This window comes from Vulpes vulpes, chromosome 11 (assembly GCF_048418805.1).
Source record: "Vulpes vulpes isolate BD-2025 chromosome 11, VulVul3, whole genome shotgun sequence".
Taxonomy (NCBI): domain Eukaryota; kingdom Metazoa; phylum Chordata; class Mammalia; order Carnivora; family Canidae; genus Vulpes; species Vulpes vulpes.
Genome location: NC_132790.1, coordinates 2,303,837 through 2,322,059, shown reverse-complemented (window position 1 = coordinate 2,322,059; position 18,223 = coordinate 2,303,837). Strand labels below are relative to the sequence as shown.

Genomic DNA, 18,223 nt, shown 5'->3' with positions numbered 1-18,223 from the left:
ATATTAATTTTTTTCTTTGTACTGTCTGCAATTCCTCTGCGAATCAAATTACATACAGTGGATGGTTCATCATTGAAGATCCCTTCCAAACTCTCATGGGACGTTTTAAAGCCAATTTTAGGAAGATCCATTGCCTCTATGAAGAAGTCTGCTGACCATCCTGTGTTGTTACAAATAAACCATCTGTGGACTGACTGCTTACTTGTTTTCTTATGTGGTAGTGACATTAAGGCATTGAATCAATTTACTACATGAAATTATTTTTAGCTTTTTAAATATGTCAGAACAGATCCTGCAGTGGGGAACTGGATGTTCAGAACACCTGTGTACACAGTTGCTTTAACATTTTTTAAAAACAGATGAATGGTGATTTCTGGAAATTCCCGAGGACAAATAGGCCGAGGTCCATAAAAGACATCACCATAATATATTGCTTTTCTTGATTTATAGTAGCCAATTAAGTCATAAAATCCTCTTCATGATTACTTCTGAGTGGGTGTGGGTGTGGGTGTGCCCTAAGCCCTGAAACAGCCCAAATATAGGCATTATCCAAAATATGTAGAAGAAGTCACGCCATATTACCATATGTCAAACCATATTTTGACATGCATTTACTTGGTGACTTGGTAATAAGCCTGCCTTAGATTATTAGCCTTATATAAAAGCTTTCAGGGTGGAGGATTATTTCTCATCCTGCTCCCAACCTGCAGAAAATAATCACGTTGGGCATTTAAGTCCACTTCCATCTGAACTTACTTTTAAGAGAAATTATTTTAGTTATACATCTTAATTACATATCTATGCTTATTCTACAGGCATTTTTCTTCAAATTGAGTAGTTGCATAAATACAGCATTAAATTTAGAAGTATTTCATGGCTCTATGAATTTCTCACCACGAAATTTGGAAATAGAAAAAAATCGTCTTAAATTTCACACTAATACACAGAAATATCATCAACTAACATTTCCATGACAGAGTAGGGTTATTTTTCTAATTCATCATGAGCGTGCCACTAATACCCTCACACCCCAAGTAAGGGCCATGTTGTGACTAAATAGCCGAATATTTATATGTTTAACTCTGTCTCCTGAGGAGCTGATATTTCAAATACCAGACGTGCAGTAAAAGCGGGTTTATGTGTGTGTGTTGTTCACATAGGTGTTTGCAAATCTAGATTGATATGGTCAGGAGACTGGAATGCAGGAAGAGATAATAGCATTACCTCTTTCCAAGAATTACAAATAAAAATAACCCACTGGCTGATTATTAATTATGAGTTACACTTGATTAAAATTGGGTATCACTTTAATATCATCGGTAACATCAGATAAATTTTAGTTGCCTGAAAATGAATTAGACTTCAGGGTTATTAGTGTTGGATAGAAGAGGTTGACTTTGCAGTAAGCCTGTAACACCTGGGAACATTGAGACTGTGCACATGAGATCTCTAAACATACAAATGCGTACATAGGGAGCTTGCATTTCTGTAACATTTTAAAACAATTTATTTCTAGGAGAATAATTAAAAGGAGACCCGCTCTATTTCTTTCTATTTACTGATCTGATCCTTGCAATAATGTTCAAGTAAGGTTGTCATACCATGAAGATGTTTCAGTAACATCCTCTTTGAAATATCGCTTGCAGGCCCCCTGGTGTGTGGCTTATTTTTTTCTTTAGAGTGAAACGCTAGAACCCTATGAAATCACAAAAGAATGGAATTTATATTCAAGTCACATTATTTTAATTAAACAAGGGAAGAGCCCTGGCCCCTCCTTGTCTGGAGAAGCGCAGCCACCGTCACCTGTGCACGCAGTGATGCACGAGGGTTAAGACGCTGTTTACTCACCAAGTTTACATGTACAAAACTACTACTTAACAAAGTGCAAATACGAATATTGCATTTTTCAGTAATAAACTCGTCTATCTTTATAAGAGTGGGGCTTTTTTTTTTCTTTTTTCTCCAAGAACTTCGGACCTTTAGAAAAGGCGCTCTCCGGAAAATCATATTTCGTTTAAATTCACCATTAAAAAGGCTACCGTGTGGAAATTAAATGGCATGATTTTAAGTTGATAGCTTATGGTCACCTTGTTCTTGTTAATTCTCACACTTCCCCAGTAATTCATACACTAGGCCAGGATCTTGAAGATTAAGAACAGTGAACCAATTTAACTGAAAATGAGTAACAAGTCTCACTTCCTTCATATGCTGCAGACTAACAAGTGCCAAGTGTCCCAAGGGGGCCAGTCACCAGACTAACTTGTCCGGGTGACTCCCCTCTAGAAATCCTCACCACGCCTCCAAGTAGCGATGATTTTTGCTCCTTTTAAATTGCAATCAGCAGAACTTCAGAAAGCCTTGCCGAACCTTCCTGAGCTGACCTGTGTCAGAACTTGCGTTGGAGCCTCAGCTGTCTGTCCTCAGTCCGTCCCCTCCACCAGCAGGTTGTACTTCTTGCCCCAGATGGTAACAAAGGAAATACCAGCTCTCAAAACGGATGAATCAGAATGAAGGGAAGAGACGCTGAGGTCATTCCATTTCATTTTTACCAACATTTGTCATTGACTTGAAAAGACGGAGACGGGCATTGCGTTTGGCGCACGGTAGGCCATCCCCATCCTACAACTCATCCCTCACAACCCCACTTACTGAGAATCCCCCCGGTCATTCGGGGGCCAAAACAGCCACAAATTTAACCCATATCCATGGCTCCCATTGAACTTGGCCCTGGGCAGATTGTACATGGCCCATATCTGAGCTGCTGCCCCGGGAGGAGCAAGAGCGGGAGACACGTGCACAACCAAGTAGTTGAACGTACGACTGTGCCTCACCTTCCTTGCTGGGTAGCCACCCAGCGAACGTGGCTCCTGGACTCTGCGGAGGATGCCTTTCCTCTGGGACTCCCACCTGCGCTCTACCTGCAGCCTTAGGGTTTTTTTGCATAGTTGATCAATTAGGAAGAATTGGGAGGGATCCTTATATCGACCTCTACAGGCTTTCAAAATGAGAACTCTTCATACCGTAGGTCCCATTCCATGAGAGAAGACAGAGCCACTTTTATAATAATATTGACAATAACAGTCTTCCACCTGTAAGTCACATTATCCTTTGATAACACTCCACGTGAGAGCATTCGTAACTATTAAAAAAAAAATGTCCTAAAAAAAACTTTCTGGGGGAAAGTGCTGTCCTAGTGAAATGTTTGTGGGGTGATTTGTGAGTACAATTCGTGAGGAGACGAAGAACTATATGGTGCATTTTGTTCTCATGTAAGTCCAAATGAAAGTTCAAACTCTTGAACGTAGTTTATATATATTTACATAGTTTATATATATTTAGTTTATATATATTTATATATATAAATATATATTTATATTTATGTATAGTTTATATATAAATGTGTAATATATTTATATTATGTATTTATATATAATATATTTATATTATATACATAATTTATAATATATAATATATTTAAATATATTATATAAATATAATATATTTATATTACGTATTTATATATATTTATAGCAGCCTCTCCCCCAGGGCCCCGCAGGACATCAGGGGTGTCTGGAGGGCCAGCTGCAGGCCCTCCTGGTTCTTAGCCGCAGAGGCCAGTCTACCTGCGGGCACCTGTGCACCTGTGCACCTGCTGGGGCGGGCAGTCGGCTCCAAATATCTGCTTTGGGGTCAACGAAGACTGCGATGTGCTCTCTGATGCCTGAGTGGCCAGTGGTGGGTTCAGTCCCCCTTCGGGGTCAGCCCTTGGGGCTCCCAGTCTCCCCACTCTCTAGCCATAGGCTCTCCGAGGGACTGGGGGGAAGGCAGCAGGCAGGGTGGTAACCCAGTTAGCTCTCCCTTGAACCCATAATGGGTCCCTTGTCGATGAGGCATACCTCGGGGCGTGAGGCGAGGCCACAAGTGCAGCGTCTCCTGCTGATCAATCTCCCATCTTCTGAGTTGCTACTTCCCTTCCCCGTCCTGAGATGTTGACTAAACCAAGGACGTTTGGCCCAGATTTCAACGTTCACCTAATCTATTCTTGGAATGTCCCAACTACTAAATCATTTGGGAGATAATTTCACCTTTCAATTGGCAGATCCTTAGATCAACACCTTCATCAGCTTGCTGGGCCTCAAAACAATGTTTCTAGAAATTCTGCTCCTTCTCATTTTCAGATATTTTTCCAAAAATGTATTTTTTTTTTTTTACTTTTTCCTTCTTTCCTCTTTTTTCCAGATGTATTTTTTTTCCTCCTCTCCCTTATATGCCACAACCCAATTCTCTCTTTTTCTCCCTCTATTCTCCTCCCCTACGGAGAGTGGAGGGAGAGAAGGCAAACCCTGGGCTGTGGCGTATGAACTCCAGGGGTGTTTTAATTACTTTATTGGTTTTTTTCTTCCCCATCTTTCCAACTTCTCTCCCTAATAACAAACACTGGTTACATACTTTTTCCCCCATCTCACACTTCTTTGAAGGTTTTCTCTTCCTGGGCTACATTTACACAACACAGCCTTCGGGGCTTCTTATCCTTACCCGTTGGGACCATTTCTTTTTATTTCACTGATGTGCTATTTCCAGGCCTTTTGATCTTACCTGGCCACCAAAATACTTATCTGCCACCTGCCCTAAGACAGCTGACCCCGAGACATTGGCCGACTTTCTCCTGTCCTCCCTCTGATCTAGCTCCTGTGACATGGTTCTGTTGTACTTTTCAAGGATTCCATTTGTTGTCCTCTTCCTCCAGAACTTAGAAAACTCTTTTCAAGAGTTTTCAATAAGTGGGGTTAAGAATCCAACCCTATGGATCTTTGCTTCACCCTAGCCCATGTCAGAGCTAAGTACAGCATCAGTGCTGTGCCGAGGTGTCTTCCGCCAAAGAAGACCCCATGACCCGGGAGATCCGAGGGCCGGGAAGCTATTTGCGAGGTGCTTTTCCACAACACTGTCCTGACAGCCTCCTGTGGGACGTGCCTTCTTCCTCTTGACCCAGCCCTGGGGAACCCATCGGCAGAATCAGTCTTTCCTTTAAGGTGATAGAAAGACAGACGTACACACAAGCTAGCAAGGGGAACCGCGGTTTGGGTTATGACTGTTGCACTAACTGGCCACTCCAGTCGCTCTCCTGTGTGAGCAAAATCATTCCTGAGGCTTGGTCAGGGTGCTGGAGGGGCCGGGGTGACGGGAAGAGGCGGGGAGGCCGCGATGAGGGCCCTAGCGGCAGTTACGTGTGCTTAGTGCAGCTGCAGTGGGGGGGGATGGAGACGGGGTCGGGCTGGGTGGCACACCCTCGTGCCATCGGCGGGGATGGAGAGGCTCTTACTGTGCTTACCCCCTTGCACCCTCTGCTCGTGAACTCCAAGGTATGGGGTGCTTCGAGGACTACCGAAAACAAGACAAAACAAAACAAAGCAAAACAACCTGCAGTTTAATAGGACATAAAGCAAGGGGCTGCCCCTTTGCGCTGGGGTGACGCCCGGAGGAAGTGGCCAGGGCACCTACGGCTGGGCTGCGTCTTCTCAGCTGAGACTTGGGGTCTTCCAAGGAACGGCCGGGAATACCCAGGGGAGCGGCCTTCGTGTCTGTAGTTATAAATAAGTATAAATAGACGTTGGACGAGCCTGTCTCCTAGCGGTGACACCTGCCCACGTCCTCTGACCAGCAGGCAGGCCGGATGCAGACTGTGTGCGCCTTGTGCTCGCTGCGCGACTCAGAAGTGGGTGACCTTCTCTGACGCCATGGGGTGGCCGCTTTTGTCCTTGGGATCGTGGCCTGGGTTATGGCCCAGGGTCTCTTGCTTGAGTCCATTCTGTAGGACAGATTCAGCCCCTCGCTTCCAGGAGCTGCCGCCCCCGGGGTTTTCCTGAGGAAAGGGAGGGACGCACATCAGGCACCCGGTCTTGACGCATTCCCAGTGACACTGAGGGGACCTTGGGTGGCCCCCCCCATGCTGTGGCCTGGTCACATGCTGTGGCATCAGAGCCAGGGGCAGGCACCTCAGAGCAGGGTATTCCCTGACCACAGCGCGGGACACGGCGCCTCGACGCGCTCTGCTCGGATCTCTGAGGGCCACGAACACCCCAGCGAGCTCGGGCCCTGCAGCCGGGGTCTGTGGAGCGATGCTCGCGGGCCCTGGGAAGTAGTTTCCTTATCTCCTCCGAGGAGAGACGGACCTGGGCCTCACACGGGCTGCTCGCCTGCCCCGCCGTGGGGAGCAGGCCTCGGGGTCCCAGCCGGGCACCTGCAGGCCGACCCCGCGGGGCCGCCCGTGTCGCTGCTCAGGAAGGAGCCCCAGGACGGCCCACGGAGCGTCCCCCTCCCACCCCGGCTCAGCCCCAGCTGGGCCCGAGCACAGAAGCTGCCCTACCGGGGAGTCAGCCTTCATCCCAGCAAGTCCTTGCCCGGGAGGACGAGGAAGTCTGCAAGTCACTGAATAACTTGATTATGTGCTTCTAGAACGTCCTCCCAAACCTGCTCCTCCGAGCAGCACAGGCAGCTCACGCAGCGGCTTGCTCAGCAAACAGGCTGCTCCACGCCTGGGCGCCCGGCGGCCCTGGCCCACCTCGCCCTTAGCTCAGGTTTACCCCGTGTCCCTGTCGGGTGGCACTTGGGGGGAGGACAAGAGTGCGCGGCTGCGGGGACGTGACATGGGGGAAGCGGTCGTCCTCCACAGTGCTAAGGGAATGAAATGTCTGGGGTGGGAAGAATGCCGATAAGCCTGAACTAAGAAAAGGAAAAAACAAGCCTCCGACACTCAATGAGGCCAAGAGGACCGACATGACTAAGACCATTTGCAACATCACGTGGCCCAAGGTCCTGTTGTCAAGTGGCATAATCTGAGGGTCGTTGTGCTCTTGCCAAGTGGGCCCCACACAGCCTTGTCTCCATGCCCAGCTTCCCTTAGACTCCTCCCAGCATCCCTCAGTGGGAACCCGAGGCCAACAGCGGTATTCCAGGTCCCTCTTGTCACGGGTGGGATTGCACTGCCTGCTGCCCTGGAGTGCGCCCACCCACCCACCCACCTACCCACTCCCCAGCGGTGTCACCTCAGTAAGTTCAGTCCCATCTGACCACAGGCTCCTCCGGGTGGTCTTGGGCTGCTATGACCTCAGTGATTCCTGGATGCTATCTCTGGTCCCACCTGGGCCACCTGGGTTCTCAGTGGAACAGGAACAGTGTGCGTCCTGCTGCTTCTCTACCTCAACAGTCCTCCTAGTCAACGTGCCCCTATATTCACGCTTCATGAGCTACAGCTGTGTGCGTCCACATCTCCTCCCAGTTCCCAGCTAAAAGCTGAAGTTCAAGAGTAAACCAATTCACCCGAGGTGGATAAGACATGGAAGCAGGATTGTATCCAGGGCTGACCCTAAAGCCTCCGCTTCTCCCCATGATGCTAGACGGCTGCCCCATCCTATTCCTTGTCTACTGTTCATTTTTACAGCTGTCCTAGCGTTCAGCCTCAGAAGGGTTAAACGGAATTCTGGAATCTGATCACTGGCAGGGCCAACCATTCACCCCAGGGGCACATTCACCTACCAACACGTTCACGTGCTCGAAAGCCAGTTAGCTGGGGCAACTGAAGTCGACACCAGACTCAGGGCCATACTCTTCGCCTTCCCCACCCACACCCACCTCTGCGATGGTCTAAAGGGGCCAAAAGGGAATCCCTTTGAGTTCACGTGTGTTTTTCAGAAGTTCAAACATCAGCTCACCTGCTCCATCCCACCGTCATGCTGGACACCACACCAGCACAGTCTTTTGTATTTCTCAGACCAAAAGCAAAATAAATTGCAAACTGGCCTAATTAGCAGTGGTTGAATGTCCTTGCCGCTCTGGCGACCTGTTAACGGAAGGACAGATGGGTGAGTCGTTGGCATGCTTCCAGGGCTCTCTAAGGACGTAAGGACCGTGTGCTTCCCGAGTAGCCCTTCTTAGTAAAAGGGGGGAAATGGGCCTGACTGGGTAATAGAAATCGACAACTGCTCAGAGCGAGGGTGGGGATGGTTTTTAAATCTCCCCAGCTGTCCACTCAGGCAAACCCACAGACACAGAGCCAAGCAGAGACACCACACTTACTCTGAGATATGGATCATGGAAAACTCTACTCGTACCCTTTGTAGGTCACCAGAGGGGACAGAAGGAATCCTAATTTCTTCCTCTAGGAAAACTCTTGGTTTTTCAGCCACATCAGATATATTAGAGTCATCAGAGTTAATATTCATAAAATTAAAAAGGGTGTTTTTACTATTTCTTCTTCTTTCCACCCCAGCATCCTGAATAAACAGTACCCTCCCATCCCCTCCGGCCAGTCTAGACTTGCCTGACGCCTCCTTTCCACTCCTTAAAACATACCTGTGCAGCGTCCTATCCCTTTCAACCCTGCTGTGCAATAAGAGTCACATTGACATTCAAACCAAGATTTGAAGGCTGACAATGTTCCCCGCCTAGAACCTTTGTAAATCTTGGTATAATCATAACTGTTCACAAATACCCAATCCCATTCAATGGCCGTCTTTAATTCGATAGCCAGTTTCGTCTACATGTCCCTGGAGGGGTGGCGGAGTAGCAGTTACAACCTTGACCACATTCTTCTATGTACCCGACACTGTGCCTGTGCACAAGCTTTTTCCAAATTCAAATTTCTTTCTAGGGACACCTGGGTGGCTCAGTGGTTTAGCGCTGCCTTCGGCCCAGGATGTGATCCTGGAGACCTGGGATCGAGTCCCACATCGAGCTCCCTGCGTGGAGCCTGCTTCTCCCTCTGCCTGTGTCTCTGCTTCTCTCTCTCTCTCTCTCTCTCTCTCTCTGTGTCTCTCATGAATAAATAAATAAAATCTTTTTAAAAAATTTCTTTCTAGAGATAAAATATATATATTTTATCTCTAGAAAGAATTTTTTTCTTATATATACATATATATATATATATATATATATATATATAGAGAGAGAGAGAGAGAGAGAGAGAGAGAGAGAGAGATTCCTAAATCTCCAAATTGAAGTTTCAATGATATACTCCCTGCATTATGTCACTCTGTCAAAAGACATTCAGCCAAATAGAATTATACTACTCTTAATAAGAATATTTATTTATTAGTAAGCGCCTTCTGTGTATTAGGCACATCTAATTTTCATGAAGTAGATACTCTTGGGGTTCCTTGGTGGCTCAGTCAGTTAAACTGAGCTCAGGTCATGATCTCAGGATCCTGGGATCAAACCCCACAGTGGTCTCCATGCTCAGCACAGAATCTGCTTCTCCCTTTTCTTCTGCCCCTCCCCCTGCTTGTTCCCTCTCTCTCTTTCTCCTCAAATAAATAAATAAATAAATAAATAAATAAATAAATAAATCTTTAAAATATATATACATATATATAGTTATTCTCATCTCATAAATGAGGAAATAAACTCTTTTATGGTCTAGTAAATGATGAAACAAGAAATTAAACATTTGTGATCTTAAAGCCTATAACACTGCATTTTCCTTAGCGTGCATGTATGTGTGAGTGGTGGAGGAAGGAATCATACAACCTCAAACTTCTATCCAAGGGCAACTCTGAATAAGAAGAACTTAATACTGACCCAAACAACCATTCCCAAAGTTTCATCAGAGAAGACTTTTGTCTCCTAATAGGCCACAAAAATACCAAACACTTGGACAAGTAAGATAGCTACTTTGTCTCTAAGGACAAGAGCTGAGCCTTGCTAAGGAGAACTTTACTTCATGTGGATTTAGAGTCGGTTCTGTTCTTGGGGGGAAGAAAGCTGTTGGGAGATAGTAAACAATAAAAAAAATCAGAATTTAGGGCTGCAGTTCTCATGGGGTAGGAAGGTTAAAGATGAAAATGGAATTCAAGTTTGGAGCTCTGTACTTGTCCTCCTCAAGAGCATGTATAATCTGTTCAATGAGCAAGACTTTAGGGATTAGGCATCAAAGAGTATCATCCCCTCCTGGCTGAAACTGGGTCTGTCAACAGAAAGTACAAGACTATGACAGGTCATATTTCATGAGAAAGGATGAGTGGGTTTCTCCATAGGAGAAAAAGGAGTTTACACTTGAAATGTCACCAGTTATATAGCAACTTTGAGAGAATTTTTAAAAGACTCCCCATATAGTATGTTAGCTAAAGTTCACCCATGAGATAAGAAATGGTTATGAGAAAAACCCTAGTTTCTTACTGAGAAGAAGGAGAAATTGCCACTCTTAATATTTAACCTTTCCTACTAATTATTAATTACAAAGGATTTTTCATACTCTGGCTTCTGGGGGCCATGTATTGAAATATCACTTCTTTTCCCCATAATATATGGGGGATATTTTTAAATGTATATTATAATAAGATACATGATAATCAAGAGGATGGCTTTGCATTATCAACTTGGAGAGAGTAGGCACCTGTCTGGGAAGAAGGGCTTCTTGCAGTGGATCCAAAATCACACCAGTAAGACATCCACCTTGTCCACCGATGCGTGAGGCTAGCCCATGTCTCCTTGGCCCCAAGGAGAGGAATCCAGATAACCAACCTGTTATGAAGCTGATGATTATTCCAGCAGCAATACATCCTAGGCAGCCCACTGCACTGTAGTAAAGGTAGGAGAGCGAATACCAGGTGTCAGCGATTGCAGGTCTGTGGATGACAACAGCGCATGTCAACAGTTCCATGAGTTCTGATGCTAGGATCCATAGTGACGTAGAAGACGGCTGAGGGTTCATGGTAGGGCCTGGCATTTCTCAAAATTCCAACACTTTAATTTTTTTCATTTGGCTTTTTTTTTTTGTTTAAGAATTAATTATAGACTAGTTGTGTTTTGTATTGCACTCAATCCAATCCATCCTTGCATTACAAGTGTTGACAATGTATATACTAAATGAGAATAAATACAATGAGGACAGCGCCTCCCATTTCTTTTGTATTGTTTATTCTGAAGATATTTGTTAAGCCCAGGTTTAGTGCAAAGAATTGTGACAGATATTGGACATAAAGGATGAGAAAGCCACGAAGTCTACGTATAGGAGCTAAGGGATCATCATAAAGTAGAGTGGTAGCACCTTGGTGGAATAGGAGCAAAGGATTGTGGGAACCTTTGAAAAGAGCATCAAACCCAGGCTCATGTGTGAGATAATATCTGAGTTTATTTTTAAAGACTAGTTAGCAGCTAATCAAGCAAGGAAGATAGTTGGGGCCAGGATTTGGCCCTCTAAGAAAAGAGGCTAGAATAAGCACAGGCAGGAGGGAAGAGACATGGTGGACCTGGGAACTCTACTAGGGTGGTATTATTTGCCTGTAAGATTTATGGAAAAGAATGGTTCTAAACTAAATGAAACTCAGAGGCAAATGGAAGCAAGATAACAGAGCGCTCATAGACTATGTAGCCAGGACAGTTCTAGGATCCGGCCCCACCCACTTCATCCCCCAGTGCCACCCATAATAATTTTCCCACTCCATACGTAGAGTTAAGGAGCTCTCCCACATTTCTTAGGTTTATTTCTAAAAACAATGAGAGTGTGAGAATGTGCATTAATTAAAGTCAGGGACAGTGCTACCGGCTATATGTCTTATCTCATTTAATCCTCTCAAAACACCAGCAAAGTAAACATTAATACCCTCATTTTTCTTTCAAAGACTCTTGGGAATTTGAGAAGTGACAAGTAACCAAGTTGTGCAGACATAGGGTGGATAAATGGTACCACCCACACCCAAACCTGCATTTCTGATTTCAAAGGCCATGGTCTTCTCCCTACACTATATTATCTCCTATATTTTAGTATCTTAAGTTACTTATTCCAGCCAGAAATAGAAGGAGAATCTTTTGTTAAATTCAGTTTAGTTTGATCCAGAAGCTGCAAGTTCAAGGCAGTGCTGCTAGCTCAGTGTGTCCACAACCATTCTCTGCATTGCTCCCAAGCCTATTCTACTCAGATGCTTTACTCCTTCAGGGGCGCCATCTCTGATCTTCCTCTCCATCCACTGATTTTCAACCCCCCCCCCCAACTACTTCCCCTGCTTTGCACTCATATTTCCAATTAACACTTTTGCTGAGTTCCCTCTTGTGAACCCCGGGATGCAGGGTAATGGGTTTCTGCAGAACCTTCAACAGCCCCATCTGGTGCTCTTCAATGCTGGGCACTGCCCCAAGGATTCTTACTGGAAAGCAAGATCTGGCTCATCAGACTCAGCCCTGGAGAATGAATCTTCCTCTAACCGGGTCACCTACCCCTTGGGACCGAACACCAAGGTCAAGGTCCACATACCTGCTAGGTAGCGCTGTGGGCACTGTTTCTGTCACATTTGATGGGACACAATGGTCTGTGGATAAAGGCAAGGGCCATGTCTTGGAGTCTGGTGCAGGGTAGATGAAGGCCCCAATGGCCACCCAAAATGACAAGGTGATTCCAGTCAGAAGGCCACCTAGTGCACCCTTGATGAAGGGAAATAAAAAGTTAAGGAGAGATTTGACAAAGCTGTTGAAAGAAAAGAGGAGATGGGGGGGTCCATGCCTCAGAGATTCCTACTGTCCACCTCAAGTCTTGGCCACATGTGCTAGAAACAACACCCAAATTGCTTTTTTTTTTTTTTTTTTTTTTTTTTTTTGGCAACTCCCACCATGCAGTTTTATTTAGGAGTAACTTGTTCCTTAAATGGAAGTAGTGGCGAATGTTATAATGGTCACCATTTTTAGAATTCTAGCAGGAGGTTTTTCCTCTCCTTTTTAGCTTCTTCTTACCATTTAATCTGTTGAGAGATGTACAACGTGATGACGAGTTAACACCACCGTACGGTATACACGAGAGTTAAGAGAGTACATCCTCAAAGTTCTCACCACAAGGAATGACATGTATGAGATGATGGTGAACTAAATATGGTAATTATTCCACAATATATGCAAGTCAACTCATTATTCCATATTTCTTAAACTTGTACCATGCCATATGTCGATTATGTCTCAAAACTGGGGGAGAAAACACCTGTTGAGACCCCCATTCCCAGCAGAAGAATTTCAGAAGCTTGGGAGAACCTGAGAAAATGGAGACAATGCGGTCATTTTTCATTGACAGCTGTCAGAGAGAAATTGTTTCTCCTGTATTTCTTCCCAAGCGGTCCTGGCAGGTCCCTGACTCACAAGCGTGGAGCTTTTTGTTTGAGTCTAAACACTAGCAAGCATATTTACTAGTCTTGCCATTTAAGGGTTGTTTCCCTTGATAAACAGTGAAAAGCCAGTGAGTGAGTGAGGCTTTTTCCCTATAAAGGAGACAGCGTGGTCTAGCAGTGACCGGGACTGGGAAATAAAATCTGGATGCCCCCAGACTCCACTGGACGGCTGAGCTTTCTCTGTGCAAGAAAATAACTTGGTAGTTTCTCTATTGATTCAGGAAAAGACTTTTTGATAAAGGAACCAGAATGTTTTGTTCATTACTGTTTGGGGAAACTAAAGCAATATATGTGATTCGAACACTCATGCCTTGGTCTAGACCAGGGGTCCACACACTTCTATTACAAATGGCAAGCTAGTCAATATTTTAGGCTTTGTGGGCCACCCAGTGTCTGTCACAACTACTTAGCTCTGGCCTACAGCACAGGGACAACTATACTCACTACATAAACAAAGGACAGTGATTAGGACCAGTAAAACTATTTTTGGGCACTGAAATGTGAATTTCATATATTCGTGGGTCATGAAATATCATTCTTTTCATTTTTTCCAATCATTTAAACATGTCAAAACCATTATAGGCCATAGGCTATACCAAAGACTGGATGCTGGCTAGATTTGGCTTGAGGAGTATAGTTTCCTGACCCCTGGCCTACCAGTAAAGGGTGAATAGATTTCAGCAGGAGGTTCCACCCTCAGAGATGGATAGTAGCTGTCTAGAAAGTGATGCTGAGAAAGAATCTGGGGTTGCATCCACATTCTGTGGAAAGAGAGCCATGATTGGTTAGTAGGATCAGCCATGGCCAATGACAAGGGAGGGGGTGACCCAAATCTGTAACATTTACTTTCCTCTACCTAGAACAAAATGGTTTTCTGGACTAAATGGAAGGACCACAATTCACTAACATAGATAACAGGCTAATGTGTAGAATGACAAAGATGTTATATATCATTGTTACTTTTGGGGGGCTAAGGAACTGCCTTCCCTCATGTCATCTTCCCAAAATATAGTTATCCTTGTCAACCTCAATATCAGAAAGGTTAATTAAGACTGTAAGAAAAGAACTACAAATTACCAAATGCTCCCTACCTATCCGTGCTCTTTGCCTAGCTCCCTAAGATTTATCTAGATTAGAGGTCAGCAAGGGTCAGATAGCTGCATAAACTACTTAGATATATCATGTGACTAAAGCTTCATCGAGCACCCTGAAGTATATTCAAAAATATGCAGAGTCAGGTTTTTTCTGGTCTAAAGGCTTTTTTTTTTTTTGTAGTCTAATGACTTTCTAAAAGTATATGCATGTAAATGTATGGATGACCATAAGTAAAAAAAAAATTACAATTTTACTAGATTGAGAAAATAAAGATTTTCAAACTAATTTAAAGTGTATATTATTTTTCCAAATAAATATTCATTTTGGTTTACATTTACTATAAGGTCATCCAACCAACATTTAAAGATATACTATTAGCTTGTAAGCCATCAAAACCAAGGAGAGCCAGCCATCAGAATATACTGGTTTTGTTTAATCTTCTCTTCCTAATTAATAGTTAATTAAATTTGTTATAATTTTAGGTAAAATATAGAAAAAATGAAATTTACATAGTTTTTTAAGTTTTCAAGATTATTTTTTACAATTCAATATATATTTTAAATTTTCATTTTGTGGGCCTTGAATTAAGAGACAACTTTAAAGAGTCAATTTTGCTGCCATGACATCTGGTACTTCATGTCCACCTCTTACTTTCCCTATTTTAGGCTTCTAAAAAGGCTTCACTGAAGTCAGAGATAGGAGACCTTGGGTTCTCCTTAGTCCTGCTGTGGAAAAAAGCCCCCATTTTTTTTTCCTAGTCCAGAGAGATGGCCTTTCCAAGGAGAAAGGGAGAGATAGGAAATGGCTGGGCTTCAATTTTATTTTTTTATTTTTATTTTTCCAACAATTGGACCAAGAGCTTTTATTTTATTTATTTTATTTTATTTTATTTTATTTTATTTTATTTCATTTCATTTCATTTCATTTTACTTTATTTCATTTAAATTCAAGCTCGTTAGCATATAGTGTAGTGTTGGTCTCAGGACTCAAATTTAGTGACCCATCACCTACATATGACACCCAGTGCTCATCTCAACAAGTTGGGCTTCAGTTTTAGCTAGGAATCATGGAGCGACATGCAGGATCCTTACCTTCCAGTTCACAAATGGGAACAAGATTCCCAGAGAGAATAAGCCCAGCATTGGTCCCCCACACATGCCGTGGATGCTGAGAGCAGCCTGTGGAACGAGATAGATCAGATAAACGCGCCCACTCCCCTGAATCCATGGTCACCTGGGATCACTCTCTCTCTCTCAGACTCGGGATAAAATTCAGTCCTCGTCCTGACGGTCACACTCATTAATCATGTGCCTTATAGAGGTCATTATTCCCTTCTGGGGAGATAAGCACTATGTAAAATAACAAAAATACATACAAAATACATTTATGTGTGTGGGGGGGTGTGTACACATACACACAGGAAATTTGGATTTTGTAGAGGTAGTTTCTCCTTCAGGTGAAATTCATTGATTTGTTTACATTTTATATCTTGTCAAAAACAAACTTTCTTTTTATAATGCATCACATAAATATACCCATAACTTATATTTCATATCTTACATGACTGCTCGTCTTTTCTAGTTTAGTTTGAACAATTCTATCATTTTGATAATAGTAGATAACCCCACTCCCACCATCCCAGCCAGAACACATCAAGGATGCTGAAGCACTAAGTTGGGACATGATGGGGGAGCCCACTGGACACTTCATATCTCATATCCCATTTTTACGGCTCTGTTTTCTTTGGAAATTGAAGCAGTTTGACAAGTGCATTTCCACGTCTCTTAGCCTCTAAATTACACCACTGAATTGGTAAGGAACTTTCTTTAAACTAATTTGCAATTGCTCGGTAGCCTTGTGCCATGGCGATCCAAGAGTCTTGGACATACACAAATGTGCTGATATGCTTGCTGGTGAACAGGTGTGTGTGTGAGTGCCAGCATATGGGCACGTGTGTATGCATGCACACACGCACACAGCTATCCTGCAGGGAAGCCCCTATCTTGCTCTATCAAAGCAACTGTAGGGCTCTTAGATCACTATCTAAGAATAGGATGCTCTAAAGATCCTATATATATCTTGGGTTTGTCAGGCACCACCTGCATGCCAGCTGGTTAGGATGAACTACCAGGCCCTCTAGATAAGTGACCTCGTTCCATCCTCACAATTACCCAGTTTAGTAGACCATCACTAACTGAGTTTTATAGATGAGAAAACTGCACTGATGGGAAACCTATTAAGGGCATAATTCCATTTAGAAAATGGAAGAGGTAAGATTTAAGAGGTTTAAGCTAGGACTGTTTGGCTGTAAAGCCCACATTTTCTCTCCTAAAAGTAGGCTACAGGGAGAAAAAAAAAAAAAAAGCCAAGAGCACAGACTCTCATAATGGCCTCCTTTTGTTTAAGGGGAGAAAGTTCTTGAAAGATTCCATCACTAATCAAATATGTGGATTCTCATTTGGCCCTGCTGCTTAGAAGCAGGATTCGTTGAACCTTCTGCTATTAATTCAGATACATTCTACTTCAGAGAGTCCGCTTTATAAAAAATAGATAAGACCAAGAGGCTGCCAAGTCCCCTCTAGCTGTAACGTAAGTTCTTTTCTCTAGAAACACGAGCTGCAATTCATGGTTATGTTTGTTTCTCCAGGTTAATTTTTTATGAAGTCAATGCCACAGATGGATCTTTGACAAGATGGAAGCAGATAAGATTAAAATCGATACTCTTCCTCAAAGTCAATACTTACTTTAATATTCCTGACATTTCCTCTGTTGATTGATAGCATGAATTCATAGTTGCCATGGTTGCTGAATTTGGAAGCTAATTTACTTACTAGCTAGGATACAGGAGAATCAGTAAGTTTGGGAACAGTGTTTATGTCCCCCAGTGGAGGAAAAAACATTAACAATCCCTTATAAAATAATTAGCCAGTATGCTTCTGGGGCGGGGGGGAAGGGTCTTTACATGATAGAAAAAGAATCCAAGCATTTCTGGCTTTTGAAAATACATATTTCTGTAATTTACACAACTAGACTAATCTTAATTTTCATATTTATTTTTGTTCTTTTTTTAAATTTTTTTTAAGATTTTATTTATTTGTTCATGAGAGACAGATAGAGAGAGAGAGAGGCAGAGACACAGGCAGAGGGAGAAACAGGCTCCATGCAGGGAGACTGATATGGGACTTGATCCTGGGACTCCAGGATCACGCCCTGGGCCAAAGGCAGGCACTAGACCGCTGAGCCACACAGGCATCCCCTCTTTTTGTTGTTCTTAAGCAGGTTCAGTTGGGGGAAGACTTAAAGCTCATCCAGCAGCTTTCTCCTCAGTGGGCAAATCTCACAGAAGTTGCTCCTACAAACAGGGGGCGATGGCAGGGGATGTATGTTTTGGGGGGGTTGCCTTGCTGCGCCATAGCTTTCTCACAGTATCAAGTAGGGATCCTAATGCCTGCTTCCTGGGGTTTCTTGTAAGTATTCAATGCGGAGTCTGAGAAAGGTCAGAATAGCGAGCGACTAAACACTGCAGAGCACGTAGTAAGTCCCCCCGCCAAATGTTATCTACTATCACTCCTTTTTCCTTTTCCTTAAGTTTTAATTTTAATTCCAATTAGTTAATGTACAGTATTCTATTAATTCCAGGTGTTATCCACTATTATGATTTATCTTCTTCTCATTGCTATTGCCTAGCCCATTAGTTCCTGAGGCATATCATTAGATTATTGGACTGCTTGGCCACCCAGAAAGCACTTTCTTAAATTAAGATAAGAACGGGTTTGGAAGTCATTATAGCCCTTGGTAGAACTAGGCGGTAGTCGTTAAGATAGAAGCACAGTGGATAGAATGGTCTTCCCAAAGGGAGCTCTGCAAGTCACTAGTTAACGGGTGATCTTCGCTGCTGTGAGCTGCCCCCTTTCCTATTTCTGCTACCATCACCACCACCACCACCACCACCACCACCACCCTTCCCCACGTAGGGTCTATGG

General features: G+C 43.6%; 1 protein-coding gene across 1 annotated transcript in view; it reads right to left on the bottom strand.

The window, feature by feature from the left end:
• Window positions 1–5,411: 5,411 nt before the first annotated feature.
• SLC5A12 (solute carrier family 5 member 12) overlaps window positions 5,412–18,223 on the bottom strand; it is a 46,270-nt gene continuing 33,458 nt past the window's right edge. The window contains exons 11-15 of the mRNA XM_026018622.2: window positions 15,332–15,418; window positions 12,248–12,414; window positions 10,519–10,622; window positions 7,713–7,840; window positions 5,412–5,863 (exon numbers count right to left, since the gene is read on the bottom strand). Of these exons, the coding sequence (XP_025874407.2) occupies window positions 5,711–5,863; window positions 7,713–7,840; window positions 10,519–10,622; window positions 12,248–12,414; window positions 15,332–15,418 (639 nt within the window). The 3' untranslated portion in view covers window positions 5,412–5,710. The remainder of the gene's footprint in view (window positions 5,864–7,712; window positions 7,841–10,518; window positions 10,623–12,247; window positions 12,415–15,331; window positions 15,419–18,223) is intronic.